This window comes from Oncorhynchus kisutch, linkage group LG11 (genome assembly GCF_002021735.2).
Source record: "Oncorhynchus kisutch isolate 150728-3 linkage group LG11, Okis_V2, whole genome shotgun sequence".
Classification (NCBI taxonomy): Eukaryota; Metazoa; Chordata; class Actinopteri; order Salmoniformes; family Salmonidae; genus Oncorhynchus; species Oncorhynchus kisutch.
This window is the reverse complement of record NC_034184.2, coordinates 65,820,622-65,834,326: the sequence shown is the minus strand read 5'-3', so window position 1 is coordinate 65,834,326 and position 13,705 is coordinate 65,820,622. Positions and strand designations below refer to the sequence as shown.

Genomic DNA, 13,705 nt, shown 5'->3' with positions numbered 1-13,705 from the left:
GAAAATGGTCAGTTCCTGTTTACTTAAGGGGGTGTCGCTCCCATAGACACCCATGTAATATCAGCTGGGTCTGGTCTACTTAACCTAACGTAGCAAGCGTAAAGGAAACAGAAAAAAACGTGTAAGTGGAACATCTCGCTTACTCTTCCGTCTCTGATAAATATGTTATTTAGTATACACCAAAATCCCTACAACATCCACAATGCACCACACACAGTGGGTGCTTACTGGATATGTAGTTCTAAATGCAGTCAATGGCTGAGTGTGTAATTGACCTCAAAACATGTTCCATCAAATAACTGTATGGTAAAGGGATGAAGCCACCACAATACTATGTGTTGTTGGCCACAATAAGAAATGTTACGCGAGCATGCAGCCCGGGCATAAAAGCATTACGCGTTGATATGTTGTATCAAATTTGACGACTGTTGCCATTCGGAAACCCAGAAAATGATACATTGTAACACTACGTATCCCAGAATTCTACACTGTGATCCATGTTGGTTGTTTTTTTGCGGGTGGCTGATAGGTTGCGCCGGTGTGAAAGCGAGGCCAAGAATCCCACTATACCAGGCGAAGGAGTTTCTTCTTTTTTTTTCTCCGAAGCAGAGCTGGTGGTTTCAATCAAAGGGAAGGCGAGGAAGCTATGCGGGGCGATGTAAGATGGCAGAGCTGCAAATGTTGTTAGAGGAAGAAATTCCAGCCGGTAAAAGAGCTCTTATAGAGAGTTACCAGAATCTCACGCGGGTAGCAGACTACTGTGAAAACAATTATGTTCAGGTAAGCAAAATGAGTAAATTTACTCAACATTGTTATCTCGGAATTCTTTGTTGTTGAACGGTTGGGAAACTGGGGACAGGAAATGTGGATAAAGAAATGGAAAGGATCACAATTAACACATAAAGGAGTAACGTTAGATATTCATAGAGAATACACGTCTTTTGGGAGTCTTTGGCCATTCCAGTGTGTAGTATCACCGCACTGGACATGTTGGATACAGTGTTGGCCATTCAATGCGTTGTTGGTCCTTTGATCAGATTTAGTTCGTTTACACAGAGGGTGTGTCTAGTATTAACTTCGGCTGTTATCTTCGCTTAATGAAATAAATAATGGTGCAAACTAAACCGCTGTAAAAAGATCTGAAACGTGTTTTGCGCTCCACATGTAACTGTTAAAACGCAACAATTTCATCTGATCGTTACATTGTTTCAAAGTTACAGAAGCAGTTGCGCTTGCGGAGACACTGGCCTTATTTACTGTCCCTCACAGACACCGTGGGATAGTTTGACATTTTGATTTCTATCTACAAATTTTATTTGTATTTTCTGTGATTTATACATTTGCAATACGTGGACTATGATATTGTAAGCAATTGCAAACGTATAAATGTCAAGGCATTTATAAGAATTTTCTTAGAGTTTGCAATTAGCCTGCCCATACCATAGATAATGTACAAAAATAACATGAGGCATTCTTTATTAAGAGCTACAGAGCTAATCACTGCATAGTATTTTTTTTAAACAATACTACTTCTCTCTGGGGAATATCAGACTTTCAACGCATGTTGTTCTGTCAGTGAATGCTTCTGCAATTTGCCACATATGATTGTGTTACCCTTTTTTTAACTAAGTTTCACAGATGTTGACTGTGGAGTTCGGTCATGTTTTAACACATTTCTGTACTGAGTTCTGAAACGGTTCAATTATTTTTACTGGATTATTTTATATGTTACCTCATGCTGCCAAGGGGTCTATTGCCCTGCAGCATTATAATTACTTAAATTGTGGGCTAGCAGCTGAAGTTACTGATGGATATGGCTTTGGACATAGCTTTTTAAACTGTTTTACATCCCTCAAACGAATGTCAAAACTGATTTAAAAAATAATAATATTGATATTAAGATTGAGGTCTTTCCTACAGAAATCCAAGAGCAAGAGCTCATTAAATCTCAGGGAATTCTAAAGATGAATGTTTGACAAATCATACGTTTCATCTTATGCTGTGAATATACGGCACAAGTGCTCTCTAGACGTACATGTTGATATGGTGATTCCACACTGTGGCTCTGTTATAGCATTGAGTTAACCTGCATAAGTTGTTGCATAAGAAGGCTTTTGATGAGCTATCTTGGTCCCCTTCAGGGTAAAGAGGCTATAGCTTACGGCTGAGATCTACTTCTCAAGTTTAGCTACTCTTCCTGGGGTCCACATAAAACGTACAAATGCATGACAAAGTACTGAACAGTAATAGACAAAAACACAAGATATATTTATTCAATTCAAAATAAACTAAAATATGAGACACCAAGAGACAACAAAAATACTATTTACAAACTTAATATATTCTTATATACAGAACAGTTAAATTAGATCTTAATATGACCGAGTAACTTCTGGTGGCAGAGCAATCCACGACGACATGGCTCTATACATAACTGAGCGAGGCATTAAGTCTGTTTTTGGTTTGGGTACCGTGAAGAAACATGGTGGTGTATGTCTGTTTTTGGTTTGGGTACCGTGAAGAAACATAGTGGCGTGTCGGTGGTGTATGTCTGTTTTTGGTTTGGGTACCGTGAAGAAACATAGTGGCGTGTCGGTGGTGTATGTCTGTTTTTGGTTTGGGTACCGTGAAGAAACATAGTGGCGTGTCGGTGGTGTATGTCTGTTTTTGGTTTGGGTACCGTGAAGAAACACATAGTGGCGTGTCGGTGGTGTATGTCTGTTTTTGGTTTGGGTACCGTGAAGAAACATAGTGGCGTGTCGGTGGTGTATGTCTGTTTTTGGTTTGGGTACCGTGAAGAAACACATAGTGGCGTGTCGGTGGTGTATGTCTGTTTTTGAAGTGTATGCAAATAGATTAGGCATTTTCAACATAACATTTTCTCTAAAAACACTAGAAGTAGTCCATTTCTCCTCAACCATGAATGACTATCATGCATGTTGCTGCTGTTAGTTCTGTGTGTGTAGTTAAGGGCAATGTGTGCTGCTTCGTTCTGAGCCAGCTGAAGCTTTGCCGGGTCTTTTGGTGCTGCACCTGGCCATTTTGCCGGACAGTAATCAAGATAAGAAAAGATCAGAGTCTGAACAACTAGTACAGTTTGATATTTGTGTCAAAAATGCAGAGTATCTTTTTTATAACAGGCATAACTCTCCCCATCTTCACACCTTTGTCAATATGACTTGACCGTGATCACTGGCCATCCAATGTTACTCCTAGGAGTTCAGCTTCTTTAACTTGTTCAACGGTCACGCCCTTTATGTGCAACTCTAAGAGAATGCTTTGCACCAAATACAATGCTTTTGGTTTTGGATATATTTAAGACCAGTTTATTGTTAATGACCTATTCTGACACTGACTGTAACTCCTTGCTAAGAGTCTGTGAGCTCACTTTCAGTAAGTGCTCATCCTCAGCATACATAGTCGTTTTAGCTTCTTGTAAGACAAGTGGCAAATTATTTGTAAAAAAGAAAGAAAGAAGGGTAACAGCCGGATGCAACTGCCCTGAAGGATATCGCACTGTATCAGGTGCTGAAAGGAATCCAGTGTATTGACACCTGCAGAGGAATGTTTAAGTGACGCGACCATTTGAGTCCATCAAAAATACGAATATTAAATCAGTTATAACGTGTGTTGCCAACTTCCTCCAACTCCATGAGGATTGCCTATCAATTTGTTTTCATCCTTGTCTCCTTGGTTATACCTTAATTTCACTGTTGATTAGTTATCTGTGAACGCACTGAACAGCAATCATCCTTAGTTATATTTAGTAATTGCAGGATACTCCAGATCCCTCGACAGAAGTTTACCGTTTCACAAAATGCTGCATATCTCTGAGCTTAATTGGTTTAGTGGATTAAGCAATTCCCTGGAGATTCTTGGAGTGAACCATGCGTAGTGTTGAGGAGTTGAAATGATTGATGTTGTAAACTAAAGCCGTCAGGCAGTTTTGTCACAAGTTCAACTTGAACCTTAAACCCAACAGGAAGACACTGCCCATATGGTCTCTTAAAAAATAAAAAAAATAATCTGTACATCCTTTCAGCTGTTTTCCTTCCCTTATTCTCAGTCTGTCTGTCTGTCTGTGAGTTGAAAACAGATGAGTGAGCAACAACCATGTGTATAGCAACATGCCTCAGCATGACTCTGCTAGTCTTCAGGGACTGTTTTCTTAATGTTTTTCCTCTTTCTGTTCTTGTAGAGGCTTTGGTTTTTTAACATGTTGACTGTAGCACAGCTATGTAGCCCACTGTTCAGTAGCAGATGGTTGAAGCCAGTCTGTAAACGAGGACAGCCAATTTCCTGCTTTGACTGACAGCAAGAGGTATGGTTATGTGGTCATGGTCATGACAGGGAAGGACACACTCCTGGTTCCTGTAGCTCTGAAGTCTTTTGTTGTACGTCACTCTACATCAGCCAGGACTTATTAATATTGGCATCCTAATTTGGATAAAGGTCAATTATGCATCAGTGTTTCTTTCGTAACATTCTTTTTTTTAGAGATACCTTGGAAGTTTTCTTTTAATGGGTTTCTCCTTCACAGTTAACCCCAGTGGGAATGTAGCATCTCCACTCACCCAACATGATGGTGGCACACTCGCAAGAAACAGATTTCCCTTTTGGCCATGGGCCATATCTTTTCAGGAATGTGACTAAGTCAGCACCATGTTTTCCTAACCTCTGTGACAGCCAGGGCTGTCGTTCTTTTGGGCAAGGACGCCAGGACATGTACAAACTGGGCCACCTGGCTTGTTGGCAGGGTACACGACGCAGGTTTGGAGGTTGAGGAGAGGGCAGCAGCAGCCCACCGCAACATGTCGAGTTAAACAGTTTTTTTTTTCACCATGTGTCTTACTGTCTCCCTTACAATTATTCTTGGGTGTGGCACAAAGATCCCAATAACACTTTCCAGAACTGAATGGAGACTGAATGTAGGCCAGTGTTTTGGAGGGGGGGAAACATTGTACAGCAATGCAGGCCAATGCACTAAATTACAATATGAGTCAAGCACTCAAGATCACATTTACTTACCGTCCTTTTGTCCTGGTCACATGACCTCTGTGTACCCATGCTGAAAGTGAAACCTAGCAGACATTACTTTTCCATGGTAAAGAGCCAGGCTGGCCTGAAGGTGATACATGTGTCGTTTTCACACAGCTCTGTCTCTAAGGATTACAGAGTCCTCTTTCTCTTCCTATCTTTCTTTCTCTCACTGTCGTAGTGGCCTGGTTTTTCTCTCAGCATTGAAAGAAAAGCGGCTCTTAGCCCAGCCAGATTACCAAATGGGCACGCAGGGCACGTGCCTTGGGGCCCCCGACCTCCAGGGGGCCCACACAACTCCCCCCTCTTTTAGCCAGGCAAAATGTGAAGAAAAATTGCTGCCCCATGGCAAAAAGTGTAGAATTTCAGGATATTAGCTTTAAAACTGCTAAATGTTCTCTTAGCCTCACAACAAAATGTGTAAAATAGCATTATAAAACTTGACATTTTTCTTTCAGCACTATGGGGGGCTGAGGTCGGGGCCCCAAATGCTGTAATCCGGCTCTGAGACTTTGTCTCCCTATTGCTCTCTGTGATCTGGACATTGTCATTTTCAAAAGCCACAACAATAGTTTCAGTTGACAATTCCATTTAATCCTATTTCCATAGCATTGTATCCCCATCCTATTAACGTCACATTAAGATTACCACGAGGGCATAACTCACTAAACTAACGCAGATGAATCCTTGTAGGGTCTGCCGCCCCTGCTTTCAACACTATATGCCACTATTATTGATAGACTTACCTGAAAATGAAAGCAGAATATGAAGGCCCTGGATGTGTGCAGATAGTAGATACAGCGCCTTCAAAAAGTCTTCACATCCCTTGATTTTTTCCACATTTTGTTGTTAGACTGAAATTTAAAATGGATTCAATTAGATTTTTTTTTGTCACTGGCCCACACATTATACACCATTAATGTCAAAGTGGAATAATGTTTTTAGACATTTTTGCAAATTTAATAAAACGTGTGAAGATGAAATGTCCCCTTTTGTTATGACAAGCGTAAATAAGTTCAGGAGTAAATATGTGCATAACAAGACACTAAGTTGGATTGACTTACTTTATGATCAATAATGGTGTTTAACATGATTTTTGAATGACTGCCTCACCTCTGTACCCCACACATACAATTATCTGTCAGGTCCCTCAGTCTAGCAGTGCATTTCAAACACAGATTCAACCACAAAGATCAGTGAGGTTTTCCAATTCCTCACAAAGAAGGGAACCTATTGGTAGGTGGGGGTGGGGGGAAAGCAGACATTGAATATTCCTTTGAGCATGGTGAAGTTATTCATTAAACATTGGATGGTGTATCAATGCACCCAGTCACTACAAAGATACAGGCATCCTTCCTAACTCAGTTGCCGGAGAGGAAGGAAACCGCTCAGGGATTTCATAATGAGGCCAATGGTGATTTTAAACAGTTAGAGTTGAATGGCTGTGATGGGAGAAAAACATTGTAGTTACTCCACAATGCTAACCTAATTGACAGAGTGAAAAGAAGAAAGCTTGTACAGAATAAAAAATATTCCAAAACATGCATCCTGAAAATACTGCTAAAAATGTGGCAAAGCAAATAACTTTTTTTTGGTCCAGAATACAAAGTGTTACATTTGGGGCAAATCCAATATAACACATTACTGATTATCACTCTGCATATTTTTTTCAGCATAGTGGTGGTTGCATCATGTGAAGATGCAAGATACAAGTGATGCTTGTAATTGTTAGACTGAGTAGTTTTTCAGGATAAGAAATAAACTTAATGGAGGAAAACCTGGTTCAGTCCACTTTCTACCAGACACTGGGAGAACAATTCACCTTTCAGCAGGAAAGTAACGTAAAACACACGGCCAAATGTACGCTAGAGTTGCAACCAAGAAGACTGTGAATGTGGCCAAGTTATAGTTTTGACTTAAATATGCTTGAAAATATATGGCAAGACCTGAAAATGATTGTCTAGCAATGATCAACAACCAACTTGACAGAGCTTGAATACTTTTTAAAAAGAATAATGGTCAAATATTGTACAATCCAGGTGAGCAAAGCTCTTAAAGGTTTACCCAGAAAGGCTCACAGCCATAATCCTATTGACTCAGGGGTGCAGATACTTATGTAAATGAGATTTCTGTATTTCATTCTCAATAAATGTGTGAAAATGTGTAAAAACATCTAAACATATTTTCACTTTGTCATTGCGGGGTATTGTGTGTAGATGGGTGAGAATTAAAAATATATTTATGCATATTGAATTCCAGCTGTAACACAGCAAATTGTATAATAAGTCAAAGGGTATGAATACCTTCTGAAGGCACTTTTAAGTGGTCTTGTTTATGTTGTAGTTTCCCAGTAAACATTTCAAGGAGAACCCTTAAAACACTAGAACAGGGTTCGCACAGTGATTATTTTTCTACCCCCAACCCCCTTTTCTGAGCAAAAAATACACAACATTTTATATATATATATATGCATGCATACATACAGTTGAAGTCGGAAGTTTACATACACCTTAGCCAAATACATTTAAACTCAGGTCTTCACAATTCCTGACATTTAATCTTCGTAAAATTTCCCTGTTTTAGGTCAGTTAGGATCACCACTTTATTTTAAGAATGTGAAATGTCAGAATAATAGTAGAGAGAATTATTTATATCAGCTTTTATTTCTTTCATCACATTCCCAGTGGGTCAGAAGTTTACATACACTAAATTAGTATTTTGTAGCATTGTCTTTAAATTGTTTAACTTGGGTCAAACGTTTCAGGTAGCCTTCCACAAGCTTCCCACAATAAGTTGGGTGAATTTTGGCCCATTCCTCCTGACAGAGCTGGTGTAACAGAGTCAGGTTTGTAGGCCTCCTTGCTCGCACACGCTTTTTCAGTTCTGCCCACACATTTTCTATAGGATTGAGGTCAGGACTTTGTGATGGCCACTCCAATACCTTGACGTCCTTAAGCCATTTTTCCACTACTTTGGAAGTTTGCTTGGGGTCATTGTCCATTTAGAAGACCCATTTGCGACCAAGCTTTAACTTCCTGACTTATGTCTTGAGATGTTGCCTCAATACATCCATGTAATTTTTGTTCCTCATGATGCCATCTATTTTGTGAAGTGCACCAGTCCCTCCTGCAGCAAAGCACCCCCACAACATGATGCTGCCACCCCCGTGCTTCATGGTTGGGATGGTGTTCTTCGGCTTGCAAGCATCCCTCTTTTTCTCCAAACATAATGATGGTATTAATGGCCAAACAGTTCTATTTTTGTTTCATCAGACCAGAGGACATTTCTCCAAAAAGTCTGGCTTTTTTTTATGGCAGTTTTGAAGCAGTGGCTTCTTCCTTGCTGAGCGGCCTTTCAGGTTATGTCGATGTAGGACTCGTTTTACTGTGGATATAGATGCTTTTGCACCTGTTTGGATGCTTTAGATACTGCACCTGTTTCCTCCAGCATCTTCACAAGGTCCTTTGCTGCTGTTCTGTGATTGATTTGCACTTTTCGCACCAAAGTACGTTCATCTCTAGGAGACAGAACGCATCTCCTTCCTGAACGGTATAATGGCTGCGTGGTCCCATGGTGTTTATACTTGCGTATATTGTTTGTACAGATGAACGTGGTACCTTCAGGCGTTTTGGAAATTGCTCCCAAGGATGAACCAGACTTGTGGAGGTCTACAATTATTTTGGCTGATTTCTTTTGATTTTCCCATGATGATAAGCAAAGAGGCACTGAGTTTCATGGTAGGGCTTGAAATACATCCACAGGTGCACCTCCAATTGACTCAGGCTAATTGACATCATTTATCAGAAGCTTCTAAAGCCATGACATCATTAGTGTATGTAAACTTCTGACCCACTGGAATTGTACGGTGAAATAATCTGTCTGTAAAAATTGTTGGAAAAATTGCTTGTGTCATGGAAAAAGTAGATGTCCTAACAGACTTGCCAAACTATAGTGTGTTAACAAGAAATTTGTGGAGTGGTTAAAAAATGAATTTTAATGACTCCAACCTAAGTGTACGTAGACTTCCGACTTCAAACATACATACATACATACATACATACAGTACATGTCAAAAGTTTGGACACACCAACTCATTCCAGGGTTTTTCTTTATTTTTACCATTCTCGACATTGTAGAATAATAGTGAAGACATCAACATGATGAAATAACACATATAGAATCATGTAGTAACCAAAAAAGTGTTAAGCAAATCTAAATATATTTGAGATTGGTCAAAGTAGCCACCATTTGCTTTGATGATAGCTTTGCACACTCTTGGCATTCTCTCAACCAGCTTCATGAGGTAGTTACCTGGAATGCATTTCAATTAACAGGTGTGCCTTGTTAAAAGTTAATTTGTGGAATTTCTTTACACCTTAATGCATTTGAGCCAATCAGTTGTTGTGTTGTGGTATACAGAAGATAGCCGTATTTGGTAAAACACCATATCCATATTATGGCATGAACAGCTCAAGTAAGTAAAGAGAAATGACCGTCCATCTACTTTTTAACATGAAGTCAATCCGGAAAATTTGCAGTCGCAAAAACCGTCAGTCAATCCGGAAAATTTACACTCGCAAAAACCATCAAGTGCCATGATGAAACTGGCTTTCATGATGACCACAGGAAAGAACCTCCTCAGCAGAGGTAACTCTGGGTGTTCAAGTTCATTATAGTTAACTGCACCTTAGTTTGCAGCCCAAATAAATGCTTCACAGCTTTCATGTAACAGACACATCTCAACATCAACTGTTCAGAGGAGACTGCTTGAATCGGGCCTTCATGGTCGAATTGCTGCAAAGAAACCACTACTAAAGGACACCAATAAGAAGAAGAGGCTTGCTTGGGCCAAGAAACACGAGCAATGGACATTAGATGGGTGGAAATCTATCCTTTGTCTGGAGTCCACATTTGAGATGTTTGGTTCCAACCGCCATGTCTTTGTGACACAGATGATGATCTCCACATGTTTGGTTCCCACCATGAAGCATGGAGAAGGTGGTGTGGGTGTGCTTAGCTTCTGACACTGTCTGTGATTTTGTTTAAAATTCAGGCACACTTAACCAGCATGGCTACCACAGCATTCTGCAGCAATACACCAGCCCATCTGGTTTGTGCTTAGTGGGACTATCATTTGATTTTCAAAAGGACAATGACCCAAAACACCTCCAGGCTGTGTAAGGGCTATTTGACCAAGAATTAGAGTGATGGAGTGCTGCATCAGATGACCTGGACTCCACAATCAGCCGACCTCAACCTCAAAATATATATTTTGATTGCTTAACACTTTTTTGTTGTTGATTACTATATGATTCTACGTGTTGTTTCATAATTCTGATGTCTTCAATATTCTACAATGTCGAAAATAGTAAAAATAAAGAAACCCTTGAATGAGTAGGTGTCAACTTTTCACTGGTACTGTATTTTTATGACAAAGTGTGTGGACATGTCATTTCAAAATCATCGGCATTAATATGGAGTTGGTCCCCTTTTTCTTGCTATTACAGCCTCTACTCTTCTGGGAAGGCTTTCCACCAGAAAAGCCTTCCTAGATGTTGGGACTTCCTTCTATTCAGACACAAGCATTAGAGGTCAGGCACTGATGTTGGACGATTAGATCTGGCTCGCTGTCGGCTTTCCAATTCATTCCAAAGGTGTTCAAGGTTGAGGTCAGGGCTCTGTGCAGGCCAGTCAAGTTCTTCTACACCGATCTCGACAAACCATTTCTGTATGGACCTCCCTTCAGGCACAGGGGCATTGTCATGCTGAAACAGGAAAGGGCCTTCCCCAAGCTGTTGGAACTGTTGTCTCAGTTGGAAGCACAAAATCCTCTAGAATGTCATTGTATGCTGTAGCGTTTAGATTTCCCTTCATTGGAACTAAGGAGCCTAGTGTATATGTGTGTTGTTGGACATAAGACTGTAATCACCAGGAAATCAGCTCAAAGGTGACTGAATAGTACAAGATGAGGAGCGGTTTACAACAGGACTGTGACTCTGAATAGTATCACTTAACTTGTGTTGGACTGGTCTTCACTCACTTGGTTTAGCATTCTTTTCAAAACCAATAAAAAGCCATTTAAGTAACCGTTGTTTGAATTGGCAGTTTTCTGTATTACTGTTGAATTATTTCCAAAAGGACACTTAAAAAAAATGAGATTCCCTCTACAAGGTTCCCCTTTGTGTCCCTTTCCTGATATACTGATTGAATTTTTAATTGCACAACGACAGTTTCTCAAGGTCAGGAAGACCTTTTTAGCTCTTCAGTCTGCCCCCCCATCTGCCCCAGTGAATAAGAAAATGAATAATGGACTTATCCTGCTGCTGAGTTCAGAAAGTGGCAACGACTTAAAACGCAGATTTAAAGTTGCAACTCTATGGAAATTTATTTAATTGTAGATATTGTAACTTCTCTTGCACTTATCTGTTGAACTGTCTCAGTCTCCCAGATGTGTTGGGGTTCTGTTTTTCACAGCTTTCCTTGTGCATATTTCTTCCCCTCTGGGTGTGGTTGTATTTTCCCTCACCCTCTGATGATGCAATACACATAGATACGAATGTTGTAGGCTATTACGGTCTATGAAGCACAGCTCTTGTTTGAAGAGCCCATATATTTTATGGGGTGCTGGTTTATTTTCATATGGATTGAAAGTACTATTTATAGCTCACCTTTTTAGTTCCCTTCCTCATTGGGTATCTTATCTAATCTCAGGCAAGCCAGACAGAGGCATTTACCAGGGTCAGCCATTGTTTCTGGGTTATAGATTAATGTCCTGGCAGTTTGCTCGTGTCGTTGGTGTAGCCTCACCCTGAGTGGGGTTACCAAAAAAAAAACGGATGCATCTGTTTTTCAGGGGAAATGGAAAGAAACCTGGAGCGGGACTTCCTCTTTTGGATGTCAACAAGGCGACACTTCATTTTAAACCAATCCAGTAAATGTGGAGGAGTTAACAGTGCAGAAGACAACCTACCTTGACAGTTTTCTTCTCACGACCTGAAAGAAACAAACTACACTCAGGTGTTTCTTTTACGCCTCCTTCGTTAGGTTTAATTGAATTGTTTTTTAAAACCTGTATTTAACCAGGCAAGTTAGTTAAGAACATTCTTATTTACAATGACGGCCTAGGAACAGTGGATTAACTACCTTGTTCAGGGGCAGAACAAAACTTTTTTTTTTTTTTTACCTTGTCAGCTCGGGGATTCAATCTGGCAACCTTTTGCTTACTGGCCCAACGCTCTAACTACTAGGCTTGCTGCCTTTTAAGGTTAGTGTAGTCTTGGATGTTGCTTCGTGGTCTTTGCCTAAAGAACAAAAACTATGGAAGATGGTCAGGAGATGGCTGAGGCTAAAACGCATGTTCCTGGATGTTAGGTTTGGGCCCTACATAGCCTTGCAGCCAGATTCCCGGCATCACTGTAGTAAGTCTCTTCTATTACATCCTGGACCTCTGGGCAAGTCCATCCACATCAATACAGCCTACAAAGCACTTCTCCTCTGCTGCCCAAGTTCTCTCTTGTCTCAGCCAAAGCTTTCTATCTCATTCAGCTGTCAATACATCCCGCAAAGCAGTCCTTGTGGTGAGGCCTATGACCTTGCCTCTGACCTTGCCAGAGCAGTCCTTGTAGTGAGTCCATCTGAGGAGGTGTATAACTGCACGGTGTAATGTTTTCAACCTTTGTTTATTTTTTTTATCCGAATGGGTAAAACGCTCATCCCTGGTGACATCTACTTTCTTGGCATGGCTGATTTTTCATTTTGTTTTTTTTATGGATTGTTGCTTACCCCTATGTCTCAAATGTGTGTCCCTATTCAACATGCAACAGATTGCTGCAATGCGTGCAATGATTAGGCTGCAGTGCATGCAATGTTACCTATTTCATACATCGTCAGCATTGTGTGTAACTTGGTCGTGTGCAGAGAGGAGGGGGGAAATTGAGGACAATTAAGTCAATTCTACACTATTTTCATATATGAGGCATGTCATACCAGAACATTTCAACACTTCCATGGTAGTATTTATTTTTGTAGATTTGTTTTTACAGTGCTATGCCATTTTCCAGGCACATCTCCCTCCAGGATATGAGGATGTGCTAAAGCAAATCTGACTGTCGGCTGTAGAGGGGAGCAGAACTTTTCCCGGGAGCTACACTGCCTGTCGCTGTCTTGTCTTGTTTCAGAGGAGAGTGTTCTGACTTGTTCCCGCATAGCAACGCTAGAAGTGTTATCCCTGTTATTTGACCTCTTCAGAAGCTTGTGCTACAAGAGGTCAGACTTTGTCGCTCAAAAGGAAAATGGCTTGGGTTTGGTAAGAGTGATATAAGTTGATAGGGTGCGCCGTCACCTCCTCTTATTAAAAAAAAAAACAGGTCTAAGATACTCCATGCCCTCAGTCTTACCCCTCTGTTGTCCAGTTGTAGCTTTGAGGAAAAATATGCAAACTATGACTGGTATGCGGTTGTCTCAACTAGCTATCTTAAGATGATTGCACAAACTGTAAGTCGCTCTGGATAAGAATGTCTGCTAAATTACTCAAATGTAAATGTAGCTTCCACCCATAACAGAGCTCTTGGGTGTAGGGGGCCACACAGTTTGTCCTGATCCTGGAAGTCTCTTCCCCCAGGGAGGGAGTCTGGGCCTTTCCATCCTGTTCATGGTGCCTCCAAGCAGA

At 40.6% G+C, this 13,705-nt stretch overlaps 1 protein-coding gene across 23 annotated transcripts in view; it reads left to right on the top strand.

Annotated features, from left to right (window-relative positions):
* The first annotated feature begins 559 nt into the window (after positions 1-559).
* The window catches only part of LOC109899388 (abl interactor 1), a 65,378-nt gene continuing 52,232 nt past the window's right edge, over positions 560-13,705 (top strand). For 5 of the 23 annotated variants that reach the window (XM_020494594.2, XM_020494589.2, XM_031836125.1 and 2 more), the window contains exon 1: positions 577-780. In XM_020494594.2, the coding sequence (XP_020350183.1) occupies positions 664-780 (117 nt within the window). In that variant the 5' untranslated portion in view covers positions 577-663. Of the gene's footprint in view, positions 781-13,705 lie in introns of all 23 variants that reach the window. The other 18 variants (XM_031836128.1, XM_031836123.1, XM_020494588.2 and 15 more) reach the window with 8 other exon arrangements.